General features: G+C 39.3%; 1 protein-coding gene across 7 annotated transcripts in view; it reads right to left on the bottom strand.

Annotated features, from left to right (window-relative positions):
* GTF2H2 (general transcription factor IIH subunit 2) overlaps positions 1-20,128 on the bottom strand; it is a 42,280-nt gene that overhangs the window by 5,944 nt on the left and 16,208 nt on the right. For 5 of the 7 annotated variants that reach the window (XM_066376832.1, XM_066376843.1, XM_066376811.1 and 2 more), the window contains exons 9-15: positions 19,282-19,372; positions 19,017-19,104; positions 18,065-18,172; positions 16,021-16,084; positions 14,251-14,354; positions 11,411-11,513; positions 4,767-4,878 (exon numbers count right to left, since the gene is read on the bottom strand). In XM_066376832.1, coding sequence (XP_066232929.1) covers positions 4,767-4,878; positions 11,411-11,513; positions 14,251-14,354; positions 16,021-16,084; positions 18,065-18,172; positions 19,017-19,104; positions 19,282-19,372 — 670 coding nt within the window. Of the gene's footprint in view, positions 1-4,741; positions 4,879-6,315; positions 6,356-11,410; positions 11,514-14,250; positions 14,355-16,020; positions 16,085-18,064; positions 18,173-19,016; positions 19,105-19,281; positions 19,373-20,128 lie in introns of those variants that run through there. The other 2 variants (XM_066376822.1, XM_066376868.1) reach the window with 2 other exon arrangements.

Below are 20,128 nucleotides of genomic sequence, written 5' to 3'. Positions count from 1 at the left end.
ATTCAGGCTCTCAAGTAACTGCTAACATTAGCCACATTATTTTCATTTGCTTCACCAGAACTTCCCAGGATTCCATAAATTTTATTATTTTTGTTTTTATTTTTATTATTTTTATTTTTTGTATTTTTCTGAAGTTGGAAACTGGGAGGCAGTCAGACAGACTCCCACATGCGCCTGGCCGGGATCCACCAGGCATGCCCACCAGGGGGCGATGCTCTGCCCATCTGGGGCGTTGCTCTGTTGCAACCAGGGCCATTCTAGCACCTGAGGCAGAGGCCATGGAGCCATCCTCAGCACCCAGGCCAACTTTGCTCCAATGGAGCCTTAGCTGCAGGAGGGGAAGAGAGAGACAGAGAGGAAGGAGAGGGGGAGGGGTGGAGAAGCAGATGGGCACTTCTCCTATGTGCCCTGGCCAGGAATCGAACTTGGGACTCCTGCACGCCAGGCCGACGCTCTACCACTGAGCCAACTGGCCAGAGCCTAAAATATATTCTTATTTTCCTCCTTAAAACCCTAGGTGTGTCTTACGAACAGGTGCGTCTTATGGAGCGAAAATACGGTAAGTGAGGAAGGAGATAAATGAGGTTAAATGCATTATCTATAGGAGGGTAAAGGTATATATCTCACTTTATATATATATATTAATTTATTAATATTAGAGAGGAGAGAGAGAGATAGAGAGATAGAGAGAGAGAGAGAGAGAGAAGGGGGAGGAGCAGGAAGCATCAACTCCCATATGTGCCTTGACCAGGCAAGTCGGGTTTGAACCAGTGACCTCAGAACTCCAGGTCAATGCTTTATCCACTGCGCCACCACAGGTCAGGCCTCCACTTTATATTTTGATGTTATGAATGAGTACTGGGCAAACTCCTAATCCTCCTCAAACTCCCTTGGCCATTTTTTGCTTTTGAAGGTGCTGCTAGCCTCTTACTCCACACTGCTGCTGCCCTCGCCCAGCTTCCCAAGCTACCACGAGTTAAAGCGAAGTACACCAGGCCCATCTGATCTGAGTGCTCTCTGCCTTCATGCCACACCACTGAGCATGAGATCTGGCCTCCAGAGCAGTTATCGAAGACCAGATGACACAGCCATGTGTGGCATACCTTAGCCGATGGGAAATGTGAGATCGAAGAAGTGAAAAAATGACATTTCCCAATCCCTTCATTCCTTCATGCTCAGAGGCGCAGTTTCTCCCTGTACACCTTCTGGAGAAGTCCTACAGTCTAAGTGAACATGCTGGGATACTGCTCTGCATCTTCAACATTTGTCACCACGCCTGGCCACTGTGGTGACACACTGTATCAATTTTTTTCCTTACTTCACTTTCCCTTTTCTTCCTTACCCTTACTTTCTGCACCTCCCAAAAAAAGGAACAATATTTCATCTTTGCTTCAGGTTTTACTTTCGAGGACCTAAATTAAGGGTAACCACTAAAAGAATAAAAATAGAATATATCATTTCTGAACTAGAATGGTAGAAAAGAAACCAAAAAAGGCAAGAAAGAAGAAAAAAATAAAGATGGAATAGTTAAAACAAAGTGAGATGATAAATTTAAACCCAAATGTATCAGAGGGCACATTAAATATAAATGGACTTGCCTGACTGGCAGTGGTGAGGTGAATAGAGCGTTGACACTGAGGTCCCCAGATCAGAACCCCACAGTCGCCGGCTTGAGCTTGTTGGCTTGAGCACAGGCGCGCCAGCTTAAGCACTGGTTTGAGCCCAAAGGTCTCTGGCTTGAAGCCCAAGGTTGCTGGCTTGAGCCCAAGGTCACTCACTGGTTTGAGCCCTCCAATCAAAGCACATATGAGAAACAATCACTGCACAACTAAAGTGCTGCAACTATCAGTTGATGCTTCTCATCTCTCTACTCTTTCTCTCCCTCCCTTCCTGTCTCAGTCTCCCTGTCTATAAATAAAAAATAAAAAATAAATAAAAATGGACTAAATGCTTCAGTTAAAAGATAAAGATTGTTAGGCCAAATTAAAAAAAAAACATGAAGTAAAATGTATGCACTTAAAAGTACTTAAAATAAATCTAATATTCATAATGAATTTTAAGTTCTAAGTTTTCTAATTAATCAAACAGCAGAACTCAGAAGGACATACTATTCAAAAAGCTCTCTAAGGCTAAATAGTTTCCTTCACTATTATAGTATATTGTGGAGTTCCAAGAGGAAAATTGAAGGCCAGAACTAACAATCTTAGATTATCATTTCTATTTTATAATCTTAAACTAGAATTTTCTTTATAATTATGAAAAAGAAAATTCTTCCTTAAACCAAACTAAAAATTTCACTTAACTTTATCAATGATGCAAATGAAACCTAAACCTGTACAAGGAGACAAAGCACCCAAAATAAGGCATTGAAACTTTCTTTTATATACAGTGAGGTGTGTGTCTAATATATATATATATTCCTGGTAACTTTTCAATAGGTGACCACTCCTGACCTTTTTTCTAAGTCAGGTAGGTAGAGACAGAAACTCTAATCATTAAAGGCATCTGCTATAGCCTGACCAGGCGGTGGCACAGAGAACGGAGTGTTAGGCTGGGATGCAGAGAACCCAGGTTTGAACCCCACTTACGCTGGGCTCATCCAACCTGAGCACAGGCTAACCAGCTCGAGCGCAGGGTTGCTGGCTTGAGAATGGGATCATAGACATGACCCCTCAGTCGCTGTTTTGAGCCCAAAGGTCGCTGTCTTGAAGCCCAAGGTCGCTGTCTTGAGCCCAAGGTTGCTGGCTTGAAGCCCAAGGTCGCTGGCTTGAGCCCAAAGTCGCTGGCTTGAGCTCAAGGTTGCTGGCTTGAGCAAGGGGTCACTTGCTCAGCTGCAGCATTCCCCCTAAAGGCACATATGAGAAAGCAATCAATGAACAACTAAGGTGCTGCAAGGAAGAATTGATGCTTCTCATCTCTCTCTCTTCCTGCCTGTCTGTCCCTATCTGTTCCTCTGTCCCTATCTGTTCCTCTGTATCTAAGTCTCTCTCGCTAAAAAACAAAAAAAGAGCATCTCCTATAAGCCACCAATACCTGTGCTGACAGAGCAGAAGGAAGAAGACAGTCACCTGGTTACCTAGACTGAAATGTTTCCATAAATTAATAATTCTGGTTTAGGTTCAAAGGGTATGACTCCTGGGAGAAAGAACTATTACTTTGGTCACATTATGTTTTTTGTGTGTGCTTGTGTGTGCATACACTCTTAAAAACACACATTCCTGTGCTCCCTCCAAGATTTATTTAATAGACTCTCCTGGGTGAGATTACATGGTCTTTACTGATAATAAGCTTCATTAAGAGCTGTTATTTATGAAACCATAAATATCATAGAAAAACTCATTCTAGAGTGGCTAAGGTTTATAGATTTAAAATAAACATACATTTGCTATGGAGACCCGATTCACTCTCAACAGTGCAGACTCTGAAAAGAGTTCTGCCTATCACAGTAAATCTGCATTAAGCCTGGAACAGACCTCATCACACTTTCTTACCTAAGTTTTTCTGATGACCCAGAGTGGGAAAGTTGAAGAGGATTAAGTTAAACAGTCCCTAGGTATGAACCTGTATGAGGTTAGGGATAGACATCACAACTTTCATTAACTTAAACTATATGGTCAGTCTCAGATACCAAACAACCAAAATGGTGGTATTAGGTACATTACATAAAGGTGCTTACCAATTACTTACTACAGAAGAATCTTTAAAAGCGATAGGCTTAGCACATGAGAAAGGTTAACTAACAAAACCTTTTCCTTCGCTGCATGTGAATTTCACCTTCAGTTAAGCTTTCTAGCCCTGCAATCATGGTAACTGATAAAGGTAGAAATATCACCTATGTTTATAGGCAACTTTGTTTATGGTAAAAATGACTCCCGATTACTAAATTGTAACTGGACTGTATGCACTATTAATAAACTAATGAGAACCTCCTGCTTCCCGCATCCTGAGTGCGGTGACTCTTGAAACTGACATGTCCCTTATGGAGGACCTAACAGATCGTGGCTCCTTGAGGCCTATGGAGGAGCTCATTGTGGTGTACCTGCGAGGTGCTGTCTGAACTGCTACAAGGACTTCTCCTGCTGCGGAACTGCCTGGTGCTACCCTACTCACAGCCTGTGGTTCCTGTTTAACACCCCTTTGAGTAAATGGCCATTGTAATATTTTGAGTTTGAATGTTTAAGCCTAAAAAGACCTCTGTCGGTCAAGGCCACAAATAAATTCAGGTGTATTAATTTTATAATTATATTCTGATTATCTAGTTAGAGGTCAAAAAAGATCCTTTGGGTGGGGGAAGCATTATATAATTTAATATGCATTAATTTCATTAACTATTGATTCATTTTCATCCTACAATGAATTTGCACTTCCACTTAATTTTCTTTCTACACTGAACATGAATGAAATTAATCACTGAAATTCTCTATTTACTTTAATTATAAAACAATGAAATTATCACATCAATTTAATAATCATTACAAGTAACTTAAATACAAGAATGTACAATGACTTTGAAAACTTTATAACTCAAAAGAATAGAAAACAAAATTAACTAAAAGAAGCAATGTTGAATTCCAGGTATTTCTGTGACAGGACACAAATCTTAAAAATTTAATAAAATATTATATTTTCTTAGCAAAAAGTTTCTTAAATCAGATTTTCCTTTTAAACTGTTTTTCATATTTTAATTGGAGCATCTTTTAAAAAATCACTTTATTGACAGTTGCTAGTTCCCTTTTAACACATACAACTCTGCTGGAATCAAATACCTGAAGGAGTTGGAGTATTATGAATACAGCCAGGACAACAGTGGAGAGATTCATGAACAAAAACATCACAGTCCACACAGAAAACATTTTGGCACACACTGCAAACATAGACCTGCAGTGAAAAGAAGAAAAGTTCATCTAAAAAGCAGTTTCAACAAGTTAAGCAGAACTTGGCTAGGAGACAGTCAAATTGCTTTCATCTTTTATACTTTATCAATCTTTATCACCTATGTTACTACTTCCAATGTACTACATGTTCTCAAATGTATGGCGAGTTTTTTTCCCCAAAAAAGTATTCCCTAGGAATAAGGACATAACCTTGTTTTTTAGGCTTCAAAGTCTCTTATTATTATAAGACAATCTGAATTAATTCATTTGAATAACTATTTGGGGAAGGCACATGAGCTTGAAATTAGCTCTAGTTTTGAATGCTCAGAGAGGTCATCTGCCTGGTTCAATTAAAAAGAGAAGCATGGCCCTGGTCAGCTGGCTCAGTGGTAGAGCATCGGCCTGGTGTGTGGAAGTCCTGGGTTTGATTCCCGGCCAGGGCACACAGGAGAAGTGCCCATCTGCTTCTCCACCCTTCCTCCTCTTCTTTCTTTCTATCTCTTTCTTCCCCTCTGGCAGTCAAGCTCCACTGGAGCAAAGTTGGCCCCGGCGCTAAGGATGGCTCCATGGCCTCTGCCTCAGGCACTAGAATGGCTCTGGTTGCAACCTAGCAACGCCCCAGATGGGCAGAGCATCGCCCCCTGGTGGGCATACCGGGTGGATCCCGGTCGGGCACATGCTGGAGTCTGTCTCTGCCTCCCTGCTTCTCACTTCAGAAAAATACAAAAAAAAAAAAAAAAAAAAAAAAGAGAAGCACAACAATGTAACAGAGATTTAGTTTTAAGTCTGTTTTAGAAGGAATGACCTCACAATTGCAAAAGGAACACATAAAACAAATAAAAATAAAAATCTCATTATTCTACTAGTATTAATTAGTAAATGGATACTAATGCCTGGGGTAAAATTTCCACAGCAGCCTGATATACAAATTCAAAAATCATTAAATTTTTTTTTCTATTTTTCTGAAGTGAGAAGCAAGGAGAGACAGACAGACAGACTCCCACATGTGCCTGACTGGGATCCACCCGGCATGCCCACCAGGGGGTGATGCTCTGCCCATCTGGGGCATTGCTTCGTTGCCGCCAGAGCCATTCTACCACCTGAGGCGGAGGCCATGGAGCCATCCTCAGCACCTCGGCCAACTTTGCTCCAGTGGAGCCTTGGCTGCAGGAGGGGAAGAGAGAGATAGAGAGAAAGGAGAGAGGGAAGGGTGGAGAAGCAGATGGGTGCTTCTCCTGTGTACCCGGACCGGGAATTGAACCTGGGTCTTCTACATGCCAGGCTGATGCTCTACCGCTGAGCTAACTGGCCAGGGCCTGTTATAATTCTGAGAAATAAACTGGTATGAGTTTAGTCTTCAAAAATCTACTGAAAACTTATAATACTATTTCAACAATACTTCTTGTACAATCTTAAATATTTAGAAAGCACATGAACTTACATGTTGGTCTTTCAATTGCCCCTGACATCCATAACAAGATCTGCAAAAGTTTAATAATCAGTTTGTTTAGAATCAATTCATTAAAATAGCTCAGCAAAATTTCAATAACAAAATCCTTTATTTAGTAAGTAATTTTAGCCCTGGCTGGATAGCTCAGTTGGTTAGAGCAGTGATTTTTTTTTTCATGGCACAAACACACACTAATTACTAAGGTCAGTGCCCCTGACTAAATACAACCATTTTCATCTCATGGCACAAATAAATTAGTTACTAAGGAAGAAGAGGTCAGGGCCCCTTTTTCTTTAGTAATTAGTTTATGAGTGCATGAGAAACAAAAGTTGAAAATCACTGGGTTAGAGCATCATCCCAAAGTGCAGAGGTTGAGGTTCCATCCCTGGTCAGGGCACATACAGGAACAGTTATTTCTGTCTCTTTCCTGCTCTCTCCATAAAACATTAAAAAAGAATAAGTAATTTTACTTACAAATAATTTACATGGGAATTGGAAGAAAGAGTTAAGAATACTAGCAATTTAAGAAAATTCCATGGTAAATCCCAAAGCCATATAACAGTCAGCATAAAATCTTACTTCAAAAATTTAACTTTTCCTCAAGAAGGAAGTTGATCCTAGTGATTTCAACCCATTCATTAAACAGAAAACAATAATAAATGTTTAGAATTTATATTTTTCTAAAGGAAATTTAAAAACTACTGTTCCATGTTATGTACAAAACTGTTTATGCCACATGAACAGAATCACAAGTTTGGTTTTAGTATTTTGTTTCTCTTTCTATTCAGTTGTATAGTACTTCCAAATTCAAGATGAGAAGAGGCCTGGCTGGGTAGCTCAGTTGGTTACAGCATCATTCTGATATACCAAGGTTGCAGGTTTGACCCCAGGTCAGGTCACACACAAGAATGAACCAATGAATGGAAAAAATAGGTAGAACAACAAGTAAATGTTTCTCTTTCTCTCTCCCTAAAAACAAAAACAATTTAAAAAAAACATGTAGCCTGACCAGGCAGTGGCGCAATAGATAGAGTGTCAAATTGGGACGTGGAGGACCCAGGTTTAAAACCCTAAGGTCACCAGCTTAGTGTATCCCAAGGTTCTCTTTACCATGCCACAGTCGCAGAGCTCCAGGGAAAAGCAACCTGGTCTCATCTCTCCAGGCAGAGGAGAACAGAAGCTCCATCTCCACATATGCTGCAGATGGCTTTTCCAGTCTACCTGAATCATTACCAGCTAGAAGCAGTGGTCATTGGGACTTGGACGTGAGCTGCAAAGTATAGAATTGTGACAACAATTCCAGTGCCATGTGGACTTTTCCTGGATGTGGACTTTTTCTGGACTCCTGCTCCTTGGGACAGCTCCTAACAGACTGAACTGGGGTTGGGTGGCATTTATCAGGGACTTGGCATGGTGTTGGGGCCAATTTGGACTTGGTGAACATGTTAAGGACACTACTCTTTTATGGATTCTTGCTGTATTGGCCAAGAGTTTGCTTAAAGGCTTTAATCAATGTAAAAAAAAATAAAAAAGAAGAAGACTGGATAAAGAAGATGTGGCACATATACACCATGGTATACTATTCAGCCATAAGAAATGATGTCATCGAATCACTTACAACAAAATGGTGGGATCTTGATAACATTATACGGAGTGAAATAAGTAAATCAGAAAAAAACAAGAACTGCAGGATTCCATACATTGGTGGGACATAAAAACGAGACTAAGAGACATGGACAAGAGTGTGGTGGTTACGGGGGGCGGGGGGGAGGGAGAGGGGAAGGGGGAGGGGGAGGGGTACAAAGAAAACTAGATAGAAGGTGACGGAGGACAATCTGACTTTGGGTGATGGGTATGCAACATAATTGAATGACAAGATAACCTGGACATGTTTTCTTTGAATATATTGATTTATTGATGTCACCCCATTAAAATAAAAAAAAAATTAAAATAAAAAAAGACATTAACTTAAAAAAAAAACAAAAAAACCCTAAGGTCGCCCGCTTGAGCGTGGGCTCATCCAGCTTGAGCACAGACTCATCAGCTTGGGCATAGTGTTGCCGGCTTGGGCATGGGATCACAGACATGACCCCATGGCCGCTGGCTTGAGCCCAAAGGTCGCTGGCTTGAAGCCCAAGGTCGGCTTGAGCAAGAGGTCACTTGCTCTGCTGTAGTCCCCCGGTCAAGTCACATATGAGAAAACAATCAGTGAACATCTAAGGGGCCGCAACGAAGAATTGATCATCTCGTAGTTGAAGCACTTTAGTTGTTCACTGACTGCTTCTCATACATCCCTTAACTGGGGGGGAGGGGGGGGGTTCCATTCGAGCCAGTGACCCCTTGCCAAGCCAGCGACCTTGGGCTTCAAGCTAGTGACCTTTTGGCTTAAGCCAACAGCCATGGGGTCATGTCTATGATCCCACACTCAAGCTGGTGACCTCGTGCTCAAGTGAAGGTTCAGAGTTTTGAACTTGGGTCCTCAGCATCCCAGGTCATCACACTCTATCCACAGCACCACTGCCAGGCTAAATTTTTTTTTTTTTAATGAGAAAAAAAGCTGTTATATATCAAACCACCTAAGCAATAAATGTTATATTTTTAAAATGGCAAATAATTTATTTTATTTTCATCAAGGTTAAACATGAGAATGCTTTTCAATTGAGAGTATACAAGAGAATTGAACCTTACAGAAAATCTGGGTGACCTTTTTTCACCTCTCCCAAAGATAATAAATAGGCAGCTGGTACAATTCTAGGTGCATAGGAGAGAAGTTAATTTATTGCTTATGATAGATACCTACAAACTTAATTTTCAAGGAATGGTTTAGAGTTAAAAGATCTCAAAACTTATTACAAAAAAATAACAGTTCCCTGCCTATCCACTCCCATGCTTCATTTACAGTTCCCCAGAGCAAACACTTTCAAAACTTTTGTCCGACAGTTACCTCAGCTTATAGTGCTATCTCCTGGTTATTTCACAGGCCTTGGCTACGAACCTCTTAACTACAGAAAATGAGAATTTAATGCTCTTTCAAATCTCTTGAACCAATAGCATATACTGCAAAACTAATGTCATTCTCAGTTATATGTAGTTAAATTATTTTATTTTTTATTTATTTTTTAAATTTTTATTTATTGATTTCAGTGAGAAAGGAAGGGAGAAAGAGAAAGACAGAAACATTGAGCTGTTCCTGTCTGTGCCCTGACTGGGAATCAAACAGGCAACCTTTGCACTTCGGGATGATGCTCTAACCAGCAGAGCTATCTGGCCAGGGCTGTAGTTAAATCATTTCATTTATTTGTTTGTTTGTTTGTTTTAGCAAGCAAAAGAGAGAGAGACAGATAGGGACAGGCAGATAGGAAGGAGAGAGATGGGAAGCATCAATTTTTTGTTGCAGCACCTTAGTTATTCACTGACTGATTTTCCATATGTGCCTTGACCGTGGGGCTACAGCTGAACCAGTGACCCCTCAATCAAGCCAGTGACCCCATGCTCAAGTGAGTGAGCCCACACTCAAGCCAGCAACCTTGGGGTTTTGTGGGGGTTTTGTGTGTGTGTACCAGAGACAGAGAGAGACAGAGAGAGGGACAAATAGGGAAAGACAGACAGGAAGGGAGAGAGATGAGAAGCACAATTCTTTGTTGCGGCTCCTTAGTCCCTTAGTTGTTCATTGATTGCTTTCTCATATGTGCTTTGATGGGGGGTGGGGAGGGGGCTGCAGAAGAGTGAGTGACCCCTTGCTCAAGCCAGCGACCTTGGGCTTCAAGCCAGCGACCATGGGGTCATGTCTATAATCCCACACTCAAGCTGGTGAGCCTGTGCTCAAGCTGGCTACCTTGGGATTTTAAACCTAGGTCCTCCACGTCCCGGTCTGATGCTTTATCCACTGCACCATTGCCTAGTCAGGCATTAAATCATTTTAGATAGAATGTTAAATGTTTAGTTTTTTATGACTACATAAACATATTCAACTGAGACATGTAATACAACTTTCCTCTTTAAAACATTTTTTCCTAGAGTTAATTTTTGTAGTTATTCACAAGCTTAACTCAGCTCCACTTTTTCTCTGAAAAGTCTAATGATCACCTCATTATGTCCCACTACATCAGGAACTACAGTTTCCGTCTCTTGGTGACATCCGCCCTGGAGCAGTCTCACCTTCTCCAGACTGGACTGATGGCTGTCCCGGACACACCAGCGTCTTTCTGGGCTTTCCCTTACCATCACCCTAGGCCCTTCTTCAGCCACTTTTGAATTGCACAGATATTCCTATTTGCTTTCACTCATCCTTTCTCAGTTCCTTGGAAGCATCTCTCCCACAGCTTCCCCACAAAGTCTCTTTTTTTTAGACAAGTCTGAAAAGGTTTTTATTCTACCTACATTTGATTGATATCAGGGCAAGGTAAATAGCTTAGGTTGGTAAACGGTTTCAATCCAAATTTTGAAAGGAATTGTTCCTTGTCAGCATCCAGTGGTACCGATGAGAAGCCAAACAATTTTAATTCTAGATTATGTGACCTAATTTTCCCTCTTCAGAAATGGTTAGGGTTAGTCCTTTTCTGCATATTCTGAAATTTCACAATGATATACTTTAGTGTGGGTCTGTTTTCCTTCAATATGTTAGACATCTGAAAGTCTCTTTTAAACCAGAAAGTCCTGTCCTTTAATATTAGAAAAGGCCCTTGAACTACTTTTCCTCTACTATGCATGTGATCTTTTCTTTATTTTCATAGTATTCTGATGTTAGACCTTCTGGATATATCCTCCAGTTTTTATACCATGACAGATAGCAAATATTAAAAATCAGGACTTTAAAAAAATTTTTTTGAAGAGCTGCTTTATTAGTATATCACCACTTTTACTATATACATAGGTGAATTTAGGGAAACTAATAGATTACTGGAGATCCAGATCTATCTGAGTCATTTCAGTCATAACCAAGGCTTTATAACAGCTCATTTTCTGTATTAGAAGTACCTTTTCCCAAGTTAATATAACTTTTCAAATGTAGTAACAATGTAGTCAAACATTATAATAACAAAAAAACAGCATTATAACAGATATAAATTAATCAAAATGTATATACCTTTCTCTGTTATGTTCTTCTAGGGGAATTTCTTGAAAAGCATCCAAAGGAAATAAATGATGATAAGACCGTGCCAAGTGGGGAGCAGACACCAAAGTAAGACCTGATATACAAAGCAGAGAGACATAGTTGATAGCCCAAACCTCAAAAAGACAATAGCTGCAATGTCAAATGATATAACTTAGGCTAAAGATTTTCAAGGTTTTTTTGCTGTTGGTTTTTAAAATTTTTTTAAGTGAGAGGAGGGGAGAGAGACTCCCACATGCACCCTAACAGGGATCCACCCGGCAACCCCTGTCTGGGGCCAATGCTCGAATCAACCGATCTATTTTTAGCACTTGAGGCTGATGCACTCAGACTAACCGAGTTGTCCTCAGAGCCTAGGGCCAATGCTCATGGGGGAGAGGGGAAAGAGAGAGGAGTGGAATGGGGAGAGCAGCGGATGGTCACTTCTCTTGTGTGCCCTGACTGGGAATAGAACCTGACACATCCATAAACCCAGCCAACGCTCTATCCACTGAGATAGCCAGCCAGGGCTGTTTTTTTTTTTTTAAGGATTGCAGCTATTTATTTCTTCAGTTTCCCTAGAGCCATAAAAGGAGATTCTGGGACTGACCAGGCAGTGGCACAGTGGAGAGTGTCAGACTGGGATGCAGACGACCAGGTTTGTAACCCCAAGGTCACCGGCTTGAGCATGGGCTATTCCGGCTTGAGTGCAGGCTCACCTGCTTGAGCAAGGGGTCGCTGGCTTGAGCATGGGATCACAGACATGACCCCATGGTTGCTGGCTTAAGCCCAAAAGTTGCTGTCTTGAGCCCAAGGTCACTGGCTTGAGCAAGGGGTCACTTGCTCTGCTGGAGCCTCCCCACCCCGGTCAAGGCACATATGAGAAAGCAATCAATAAACAACTAAGATGCCGCAACGAAGAATTGATGCCTCTCATATCTCTGCCTTCCTGTCTGTCTGTCCCTATTTGTCCCTCTCTCTGTCTCTGTCACACACACACACACACACACACAAACAAAAGGAGATTCCAGGATGGATAATGTCTTAGTTTTGTTACTAAAGCTGTGTGACCTCTCTTTGCCTAATGGTCACTTAAAACACTATTCTACAATTCTATTAATTCAATTCTTTACTGTCCTTATGTATGTACTTTATGAAGTTAATAGCTACAGAAGTGTCTACCAGATCTGCTGCACTCCTTTCTTATTTTATTTATTTATTTATTTATTTTTCCCTCGCTGTATTCCTTTAAAAGACATGCTTTACTCAGAAAGAAAATCAAGGCCCTGGCTGGGTAGTTCAGTTGGTTAGAGCATTATCCTGAGACACCAAGGTTGCGGGTTTGATCCATGGTCAGGGCACATACAGAAAGCGACCGATGAATGGATAAATAAGTGGTACAACAAATGAATACTTCAATCTCTCTCTCTCCCTACCTCTCTCTGTCTCTTTAAAATCAATCAATTAAGGTCTTGTCCAGTTGGCTCAGTGGTAGTGTGTTGGCCCAGTGTATGGAAGTCTTGGGTTCGATTCCTGGCCAGGGCACCAAGGAGAAGCGCCCATCTGCTTCTCCACCCCTCCCCCTCTCCTTCCTCTCTATTTCTCTCTTCCCTTCCTGCAGCCAAGGCTCCATTGGAGCAAAGTTGGCTCGGGTGCTGAGGATGGCTCCATGGCCTCCACCTCAGGCACTAGAATGGCTCCGGTTGCAACAAAGCAACGACATCTTCCCCGTGTGGGCTTGCCAGGTGGATTTCAGTTGGGGACATGCAGGAAGGAGTCTGTCTGACTGCCTCCCCACTTCTAACTTTGAAAAAATACAAAATAAATAACTAAATACATAAAAAATAAAATAAAATAAATCAATTAAAAGAAAAAAAGCCCTGACCAGATAGCTTGGTTGGTTGGAGCATTATCCTGAAATGCAGAGGTTGCCAGTTTGATTCCCGGGCAGGGCACATAGAGGAACAGATGGATGTTTCTGTCTGTCTCTCTCTCGCTCCCTTCCTTTCTCATTAAAATCAATAAATTTTTAAAAATTTTAAGAAAAATAGAAAAGAGAATCAAAAAACTCTTCTGGAATGCCATGGTTATTCTTGGAAATGGAATACTGGGCACTTAATTAAAAAGTAATCTGGTAGGCCCTGACCGGTTGGCTCAGTGGTAGAGCGTCGGCCCAGCGTGTGGAAGTCCCGGGTTCAATTCCTGTCAGGGCACACAGGAGAAGCGCCCATCTGCTTCCCCACCTTTCCCCCTCCCCTTTTTCTCTCTCTCTCTCTTCCCCTCCCGCAGCCAAGGCTCCATTGGAGCCAAGTTGGCCTGGGCACTGAGGATGGCTCCATGGCCTACGCCTGAGGCGCTAGAATGGCTCCAGTTGTAACAGAGCAACACCCCAGATGGGCAGAGCATCGCCCCCTGGTGGGCATGCTGGGAAGATCCCAGGTGGGCACATGCAGGAGTCTGACCCTCTGCCTCCCTGCTTCTCACTTCCCAAAAAATATATAATCAATCAAAATAAAAACAGAATAAAAAAAAAAAGTAATCTGGCCTTGGTCGATAGCTGTGTTGGTTGGAGCTCTCATCCCAGAGCACAGAGGTTACCAGTTTGATCCCTGGTCTGGGCACATACAGAAACAGATAAATATTTCTGTCTCTCTCTCTTTCTCCTCCTCTCTCACTAAATCAATAAATAGTTTTAAAAAAAGTAATCTATTTCTCTTCTCACACTGGATCCAGAAATATAGGCACAGCTTAATATTTACACCTATTAGTTAATAGCAATATAGGTGAGAAGTTATTTAAGATTAGTTGACTGAATAATAAAGTTGGTTTCTTACCACAGATTTTACATTCAACAGGAAGCTCACAGTACTTTGCCCGACACTGTGGGCAGAAATAGCCTCCTAATGTAAGTCCTGGCTCAGTATTGCTATCCAAATGCCTGTGGGGGTCGGGGTGGGGGAAGGAAACATTACTTTAAAAACATGATACATAAAGATACAAACAAAGCAAAAGAAAGTATGTTACCTTAACTTTAAAATCTTGAAGTTGTTTCGTACCTCATTTATGTTCATTTTGGAGGTTTTCTCCTGTCTGTATTTTTGTTTCGAATTAATTTAATTCCCTAATATTTTCTTCTTTAGTGACTAATCTGCTGTTAAATTTTTCATTTCACACACAGTAGTCTTCATCTCTAGAAATCTGGTTTGGGTTTTTTTCCATCTGCCATATCTTTTACTATGCTCATGTTCTCCTCTACCTTTCTGAACATACGGAGATATATATTGATATATCTACAATACCTGTTCCAACAATGTTTCTACTAATTCTATCAATTGTGTTATTTCTGGGTATGTTTTCATTCTACAATATTTTTTTCCCTAGTTATGGGTATTTTCTGACTTCTTTGCATGCCTGGTAATTTTTGATTAGCTGCCAGACATTGTGAATTTTGCTTTGAGGTGGTGGGCTTTTATGCGACCCCTAAAACAGGTTGAGGTTTTTTCTGGAATATACTTAAGTAACTTGGAAATAGTTTAATCTGTTCAAGACCTGCTTTTAAGTTAGTTAGGCTATCCAGGACAGCTATTAGTTTGGTTCCATTAATATGGACTCTGTTCAATGCCTGTTGTGTTAAGAGATCTCTCCAAACTGACTGGTGGGGACATATTCCCTGCCCCGTGTGAACTCCAGGGATTGTTCTGCCTGCTTCTCTCCACTTGATCTTTCCCTGACTTCAGTAGTTAGCTCACAGAGAGGTGCTGATTTATACTTAGCTAATGACTCTAGAGAAGTCTCTACAGATCTCGAGAGCTCTGTGTGCAGCTCTTCACTCTCTAGTGCATGGCCCTACAAAGTCATAGACATTTCAGCCTCCTTAACTTTGTTTATTCAACTAAGCAAGACCTCCAGGCTGTGTGGCTTTTCCTTCCCGGTACTGAAGCCTGTAACCTCTCTAGGCATTCAACACAATCATAGGGCCCACCTCTTTTGTTTCCCTTCTTTCAGGAATTATGACCTGCACTGCCTTTTGTCCAATGTCTGAAAACTGTTGTTCCATATATTTTGTCTGGTTTTCTGGCAGGAGGCAAGAGAGTAAATCCAGTCTCTATTACACCTTTATAGGTGAAGACAGTAGTCTTATTTATAATTTTTAAGAATTACTTTCTTAAATTTGTATTATAATTATGCAAAATATAAAGCTCCAAAGATGAAATAAGTATATTCAGAAAAGTCTATGGTCTATCTCTGCCTTTCTCCAAACACCGCCTAGGAAAACACATTTTTAGTTTTCACTTTTGATTTCCATTACTATCTTTATTATTAATATAAGCAAGTATGTATATCTACTCAAATACCCACCCTCTTCTTAGAGACTGGTAGCATACTACACACCTTCCTCTATCTTTTTTTACTTAGTAATATATCCTAAAGATTACTGCATAGGAATATATAGAGATAGTCCTTATTCCATTTTATAGCTATAAAGAAGGTAATCTTTTACAAAAGCCATTACACTTCAAGGCCATCTTTTAAATTTATATTCTATAGAATGAAATTAAAAATATAAAAACATCATGACTGACAGTTTCAAGGCTTTTACTTACGCCATACTGAAAGAGGGTTTTGCATCTTGATCAGACAGAGAAGCAACTGTATGCTGAGGAAATCCTTCATAAAAGAAAATTTGTTACTTCCTTTTTCTAAGTAAACAACAAATTTCTAAAACTAGGAACTTAAAAATGTTCCTACCACAAAGCCCACAAAGTTACACAAAAATTCTCTTTTCTGATTTTATGGCATGATCAAACTGACTATAATTCCAGGTTACAAGAAAAATTAAAAGTGGAGGAAATGGAGGCAAGATCTGTCCCTACGTATGGCTTCAAACTCTCAAGTGCATATCTATATTTTCTAACTTAATAACAATGAACACGTACTGCTTTTTTAAAAGAAAATGTTTGTAATTTTTATATAGGTTCTGACACAACGGAGTTTATTACATAATCTACTTTCACTTTATGTAAGAGTATATGTCTATGTTTAAAATTCTGTAATGCTCAAACCCAGGTGGTTTATTTTTCTTTTCTTTTTCTTCTTTTTTAGTGAGAGAGAGACAGAGAGGCAAGAAGGGAGAGAGATGAGAAGCATCAACTCATAGTTGTGGCACCCTAGTTGTTCATGGATTGCTTCTCATATGTGCTTTGATCGGGGGACTCAACCTAAGCCAGTGACCCCTTGCTCAGGCCAATTTCTTACATATTAAAAGAAATTTTTGTTTACTGATTTTAGAGACAGAGGAAGGAAGAGAGAGAGAAAGAGAGAAACAATGATCTGCTGTTCCAACCATTCATGCATTTGTTGATTAATTCTTCCATGTGCCCTGACCAGGATTGAATCTTCAACTCTGGCATATAGGGACAACACTCCAACTGAGTTACCCAGCCAGGGATTTATATGTATTTTTAAATTTGAAGATAAGTCCAAGAAAAATAGAAACCTTTAAAAAAAGAGATTTTAGCCTGACCTGTGGTGGTGCAATGGATAAAGTGACAACCTGGAATGCTGAGGTTGTTGGTTTGAAACTCCAGGCTTGCCTGTTCAAGGCACATATGAGAAGCAACTACTACAAGTTGATGCTTCCTACTCCTATCCCCTCTTTCTCTCTCACACCTCTCTCTAAAATCAATAATCTTTTAAAAAAAAGGAGAGATTTTATTACATAAAAATGTTAAATCTATCTATGTATTAAAACAAATAAAAGTAAAGGTAAATGACCAACTGAAAAAATATTTGTATCAAGTGACAGAAAATTGGTTGATATTCCTAAATGGCTCTAAGAAATCAATTTGAAGAATAAATTATTATAAGGTTAAATAATAACTTTAATATGGGCTAAAGAAATATATCAATAAATCAAAAAAAAGATTAGATAACATAATATCTAAAATGTATTGAGTGTTTATGTCAAGCATTATTCTAAATGCTTATTTTATCTGCATTAACTCAATCCCAGCAACACACTAATCTCACTTAGGAAACAGGAAAGAGAGGTTGAGCAGTACTATAGGCCTAAAACAAGGCAAAAAAGCATTCTATTTCATTGACAGTTAAAAAAATGCATAATAAACAAGTAGATTCTTTTTTATATTTAAACAGTTACGTCTTTTTCAATTATAAATGTAATAAATGTTCATTATAAAATTTTTGGAAAATAGAAAAAAAATTGTAATGATGCAAAACCTATCCTTCTCCCTCTCTCAAAAAAATCCCATTGAGCAATTTCCTATACCTTCCATCTTTGCAGTTTGTATTACACAGCTTTGCTCAAACAGTACAGAAGATCTTGCAGCTTATTTGTTAAATTCCCTAATACAACAAGGATTTTTCTGAAAATGCAGTTTTAACAATAAAAGGAAGCTAATAGTGTTCTCAAAGTGACAGGACTATAAATAGTTTTAGTTTTCTTTTGACAGCTCTGTAATTTTCCAAAATTGCTTCAACAGCATAATTTTCTCTAAGTATAAAGCATTTAAGTTAAAATAATCTTAAATGTTAAAATAACCTGTGCAAATGAAAAGAGAAAGTCTAGTTTGAGTCAAAATATATTTTTTAAATGTCTATTTTAAAATAAAAAAAATAAACACTTACCCATACGAATAAGTGAGCATTCAGAACTTGAGCTAGCAGGCGGAGGACTAACATGATGTGTTAGTAATTCTTTGTAATGGCTTTCATCTAAAATAACATGGTATGTGCCTAACAAAATGAAAAGCAAAAGAAAATAAAATCAGCTTTCCAGAAATGAGAATGAATTATAATTTCTATGTAAAAGTTTTGCTATCTGAAAACATACATTTTCAATATAAATATTAAGTTAAATAATAATTTTTCAAAAACCTTATTTAAATAATATCTTTAAACTGACTTCTCTAGGAATAACTATAATTATAATTTAATTAAAGCCAAGTTTATAAGATCTTTACAAAGTATTACACTTAGCAAAACTTCTAGCTTTTCAAGAATTACACTTCCTCCCTGTGAATGCTGACATAACTTCTGAAAATTCCTTGCATTTGGAAATGTTATCAACAGAATCAATGATATATTTAAGATGACTGCCTATATTTTAGACTTCAGGAAAAGAACTGACTTAAATTTAATAGCTTAGAAGCAGATTAAAATATCCTAATTTTACTTTTTTAGAGAGAGAGAGAAAGAGGAAGAGAGAAAGATGAGAAGCATCAGCTCGTAGTTGCCACTTTAGTTGTCCACTGATTGCTTTTCATACATGCCTGGACTCGGGGGCTCCAACAGAGACAGTGACCCCTTGCTCAAGCCAGCGACCTTGGGCTTCAAGCCAGTGACCATGGGATCATGTTTATGATCCCACGCTCAAGCCTGCAACCCCATGCTCAAGCTGTTGACTCTACACTCAAGCCAGATAAGCCTCAAGCTGGTTACCTCGGGGTTTTGAACCTGGGACCTCAGCATCTATCGACTATGCCACCATCGATCAGGCTAAAACATCCTAATTTAATTAATACATTGTTACTTGTTACATAGTAACTATGAGTAAATACTGAAGATTCTAGATATATACCACCAGTTTCACGAGCAAGTACGGTGCAAACCCGAACCTCTGCAGACAATCCAATAACGGACACTCTGATTTTAGCTGCCTTTAGAGTCTTCATAAAGTCCAAGTAAATGGAGGGTTTGGGGGGGAAGAAAGAAAAACATCAAACAATTAATGTGTTTTAAAAAAAAGAAATAAGTAGAATGCTTTGAAAACTAGTAATAAATTTACTACAGAATTTTCTTTAGAGTTGTAACTTTGGTTTTGATTATAAAATTCTTGGATCTACCTTGATTAGGTCGTAGATGTTAGATGGATCGCAAGTGGTGAGGCTGCTAAAGATGATCAAGACTTCTCTACTTGTATGTCCAGGCATGTGTCTAAATAAAGATAAAATACACTCCAATTAGGTATGACAAATTACACTAACAAAAAATTTACCCAAAAAAAACAGTATACATGGTTTATCATTTAGACTGTGGAATATCTCATTTGTTTCAACATTGCAAGGGAATGAATTGAAAACTCAATTTTAAGTTCTGGGGATAGACTGACAAACATGCCTGACAAAGGTTCCTAACATCATGAAGCTTATATTCTAGATTTTTTTCATACAAAGTCTAAAGGGTGCATTGGTAAGTATGACAACACCATATGGATCAACTTTAAGGTGTGTACATGTGGCTTGACAACGGTAATATATTTCTTTTTATAAGCTCATAATTTAACCACATGGTGATTCAGTCATAATAATCATTTTTGTGTACCATTTAATTAAATGATGGCTTATGGGATTTTAAGATGTCATAAGCAGTTATTCCCTATACCAACTAGAGATTTCTATGCTTTTAGGAGCAATTTCATCAGTTATTTATAGCTTTCCTGCTTGTATATTCATTGTTAGGTTCTTAGCTTTCACAGTGCTGCTACTGAGTCTACCTTTATTACATGTATTACCTCTTTCTCATTTACCTCAAAACGAGAAAAATATCTATTATATTAAGGTATAAGGGCCTGACCTGTGGTGGCGCGGTGGATAAAGTGTTGACCTGGAACACTGAGGTCACTAGTTTGAAACCCTGGGCTTGCCTGGTCAAGGCACATATGGGAGTTGATAATTCCTGTTCCTCCCCCCT

This window comes from Saccopteryx leptura, chromosome 1, assembly GCF_036850995.1.
Source record: "Saccopteryx leptura isolate mSacLep1 chromosome 1, mSacLep1_pri_phased_curated, whole genome shotgun sequence".
Taxonomy (NCBI): domain Eukaryota; kingdom Metazoa; phylum Chordata; class Mammalia; order Chiroptera; family Emballonuridae; genus Saccopteryx; species Saccopteryx leptura.
This window is presented reverse-complemented; position numbering and strand designations above follow the sequence as displayed.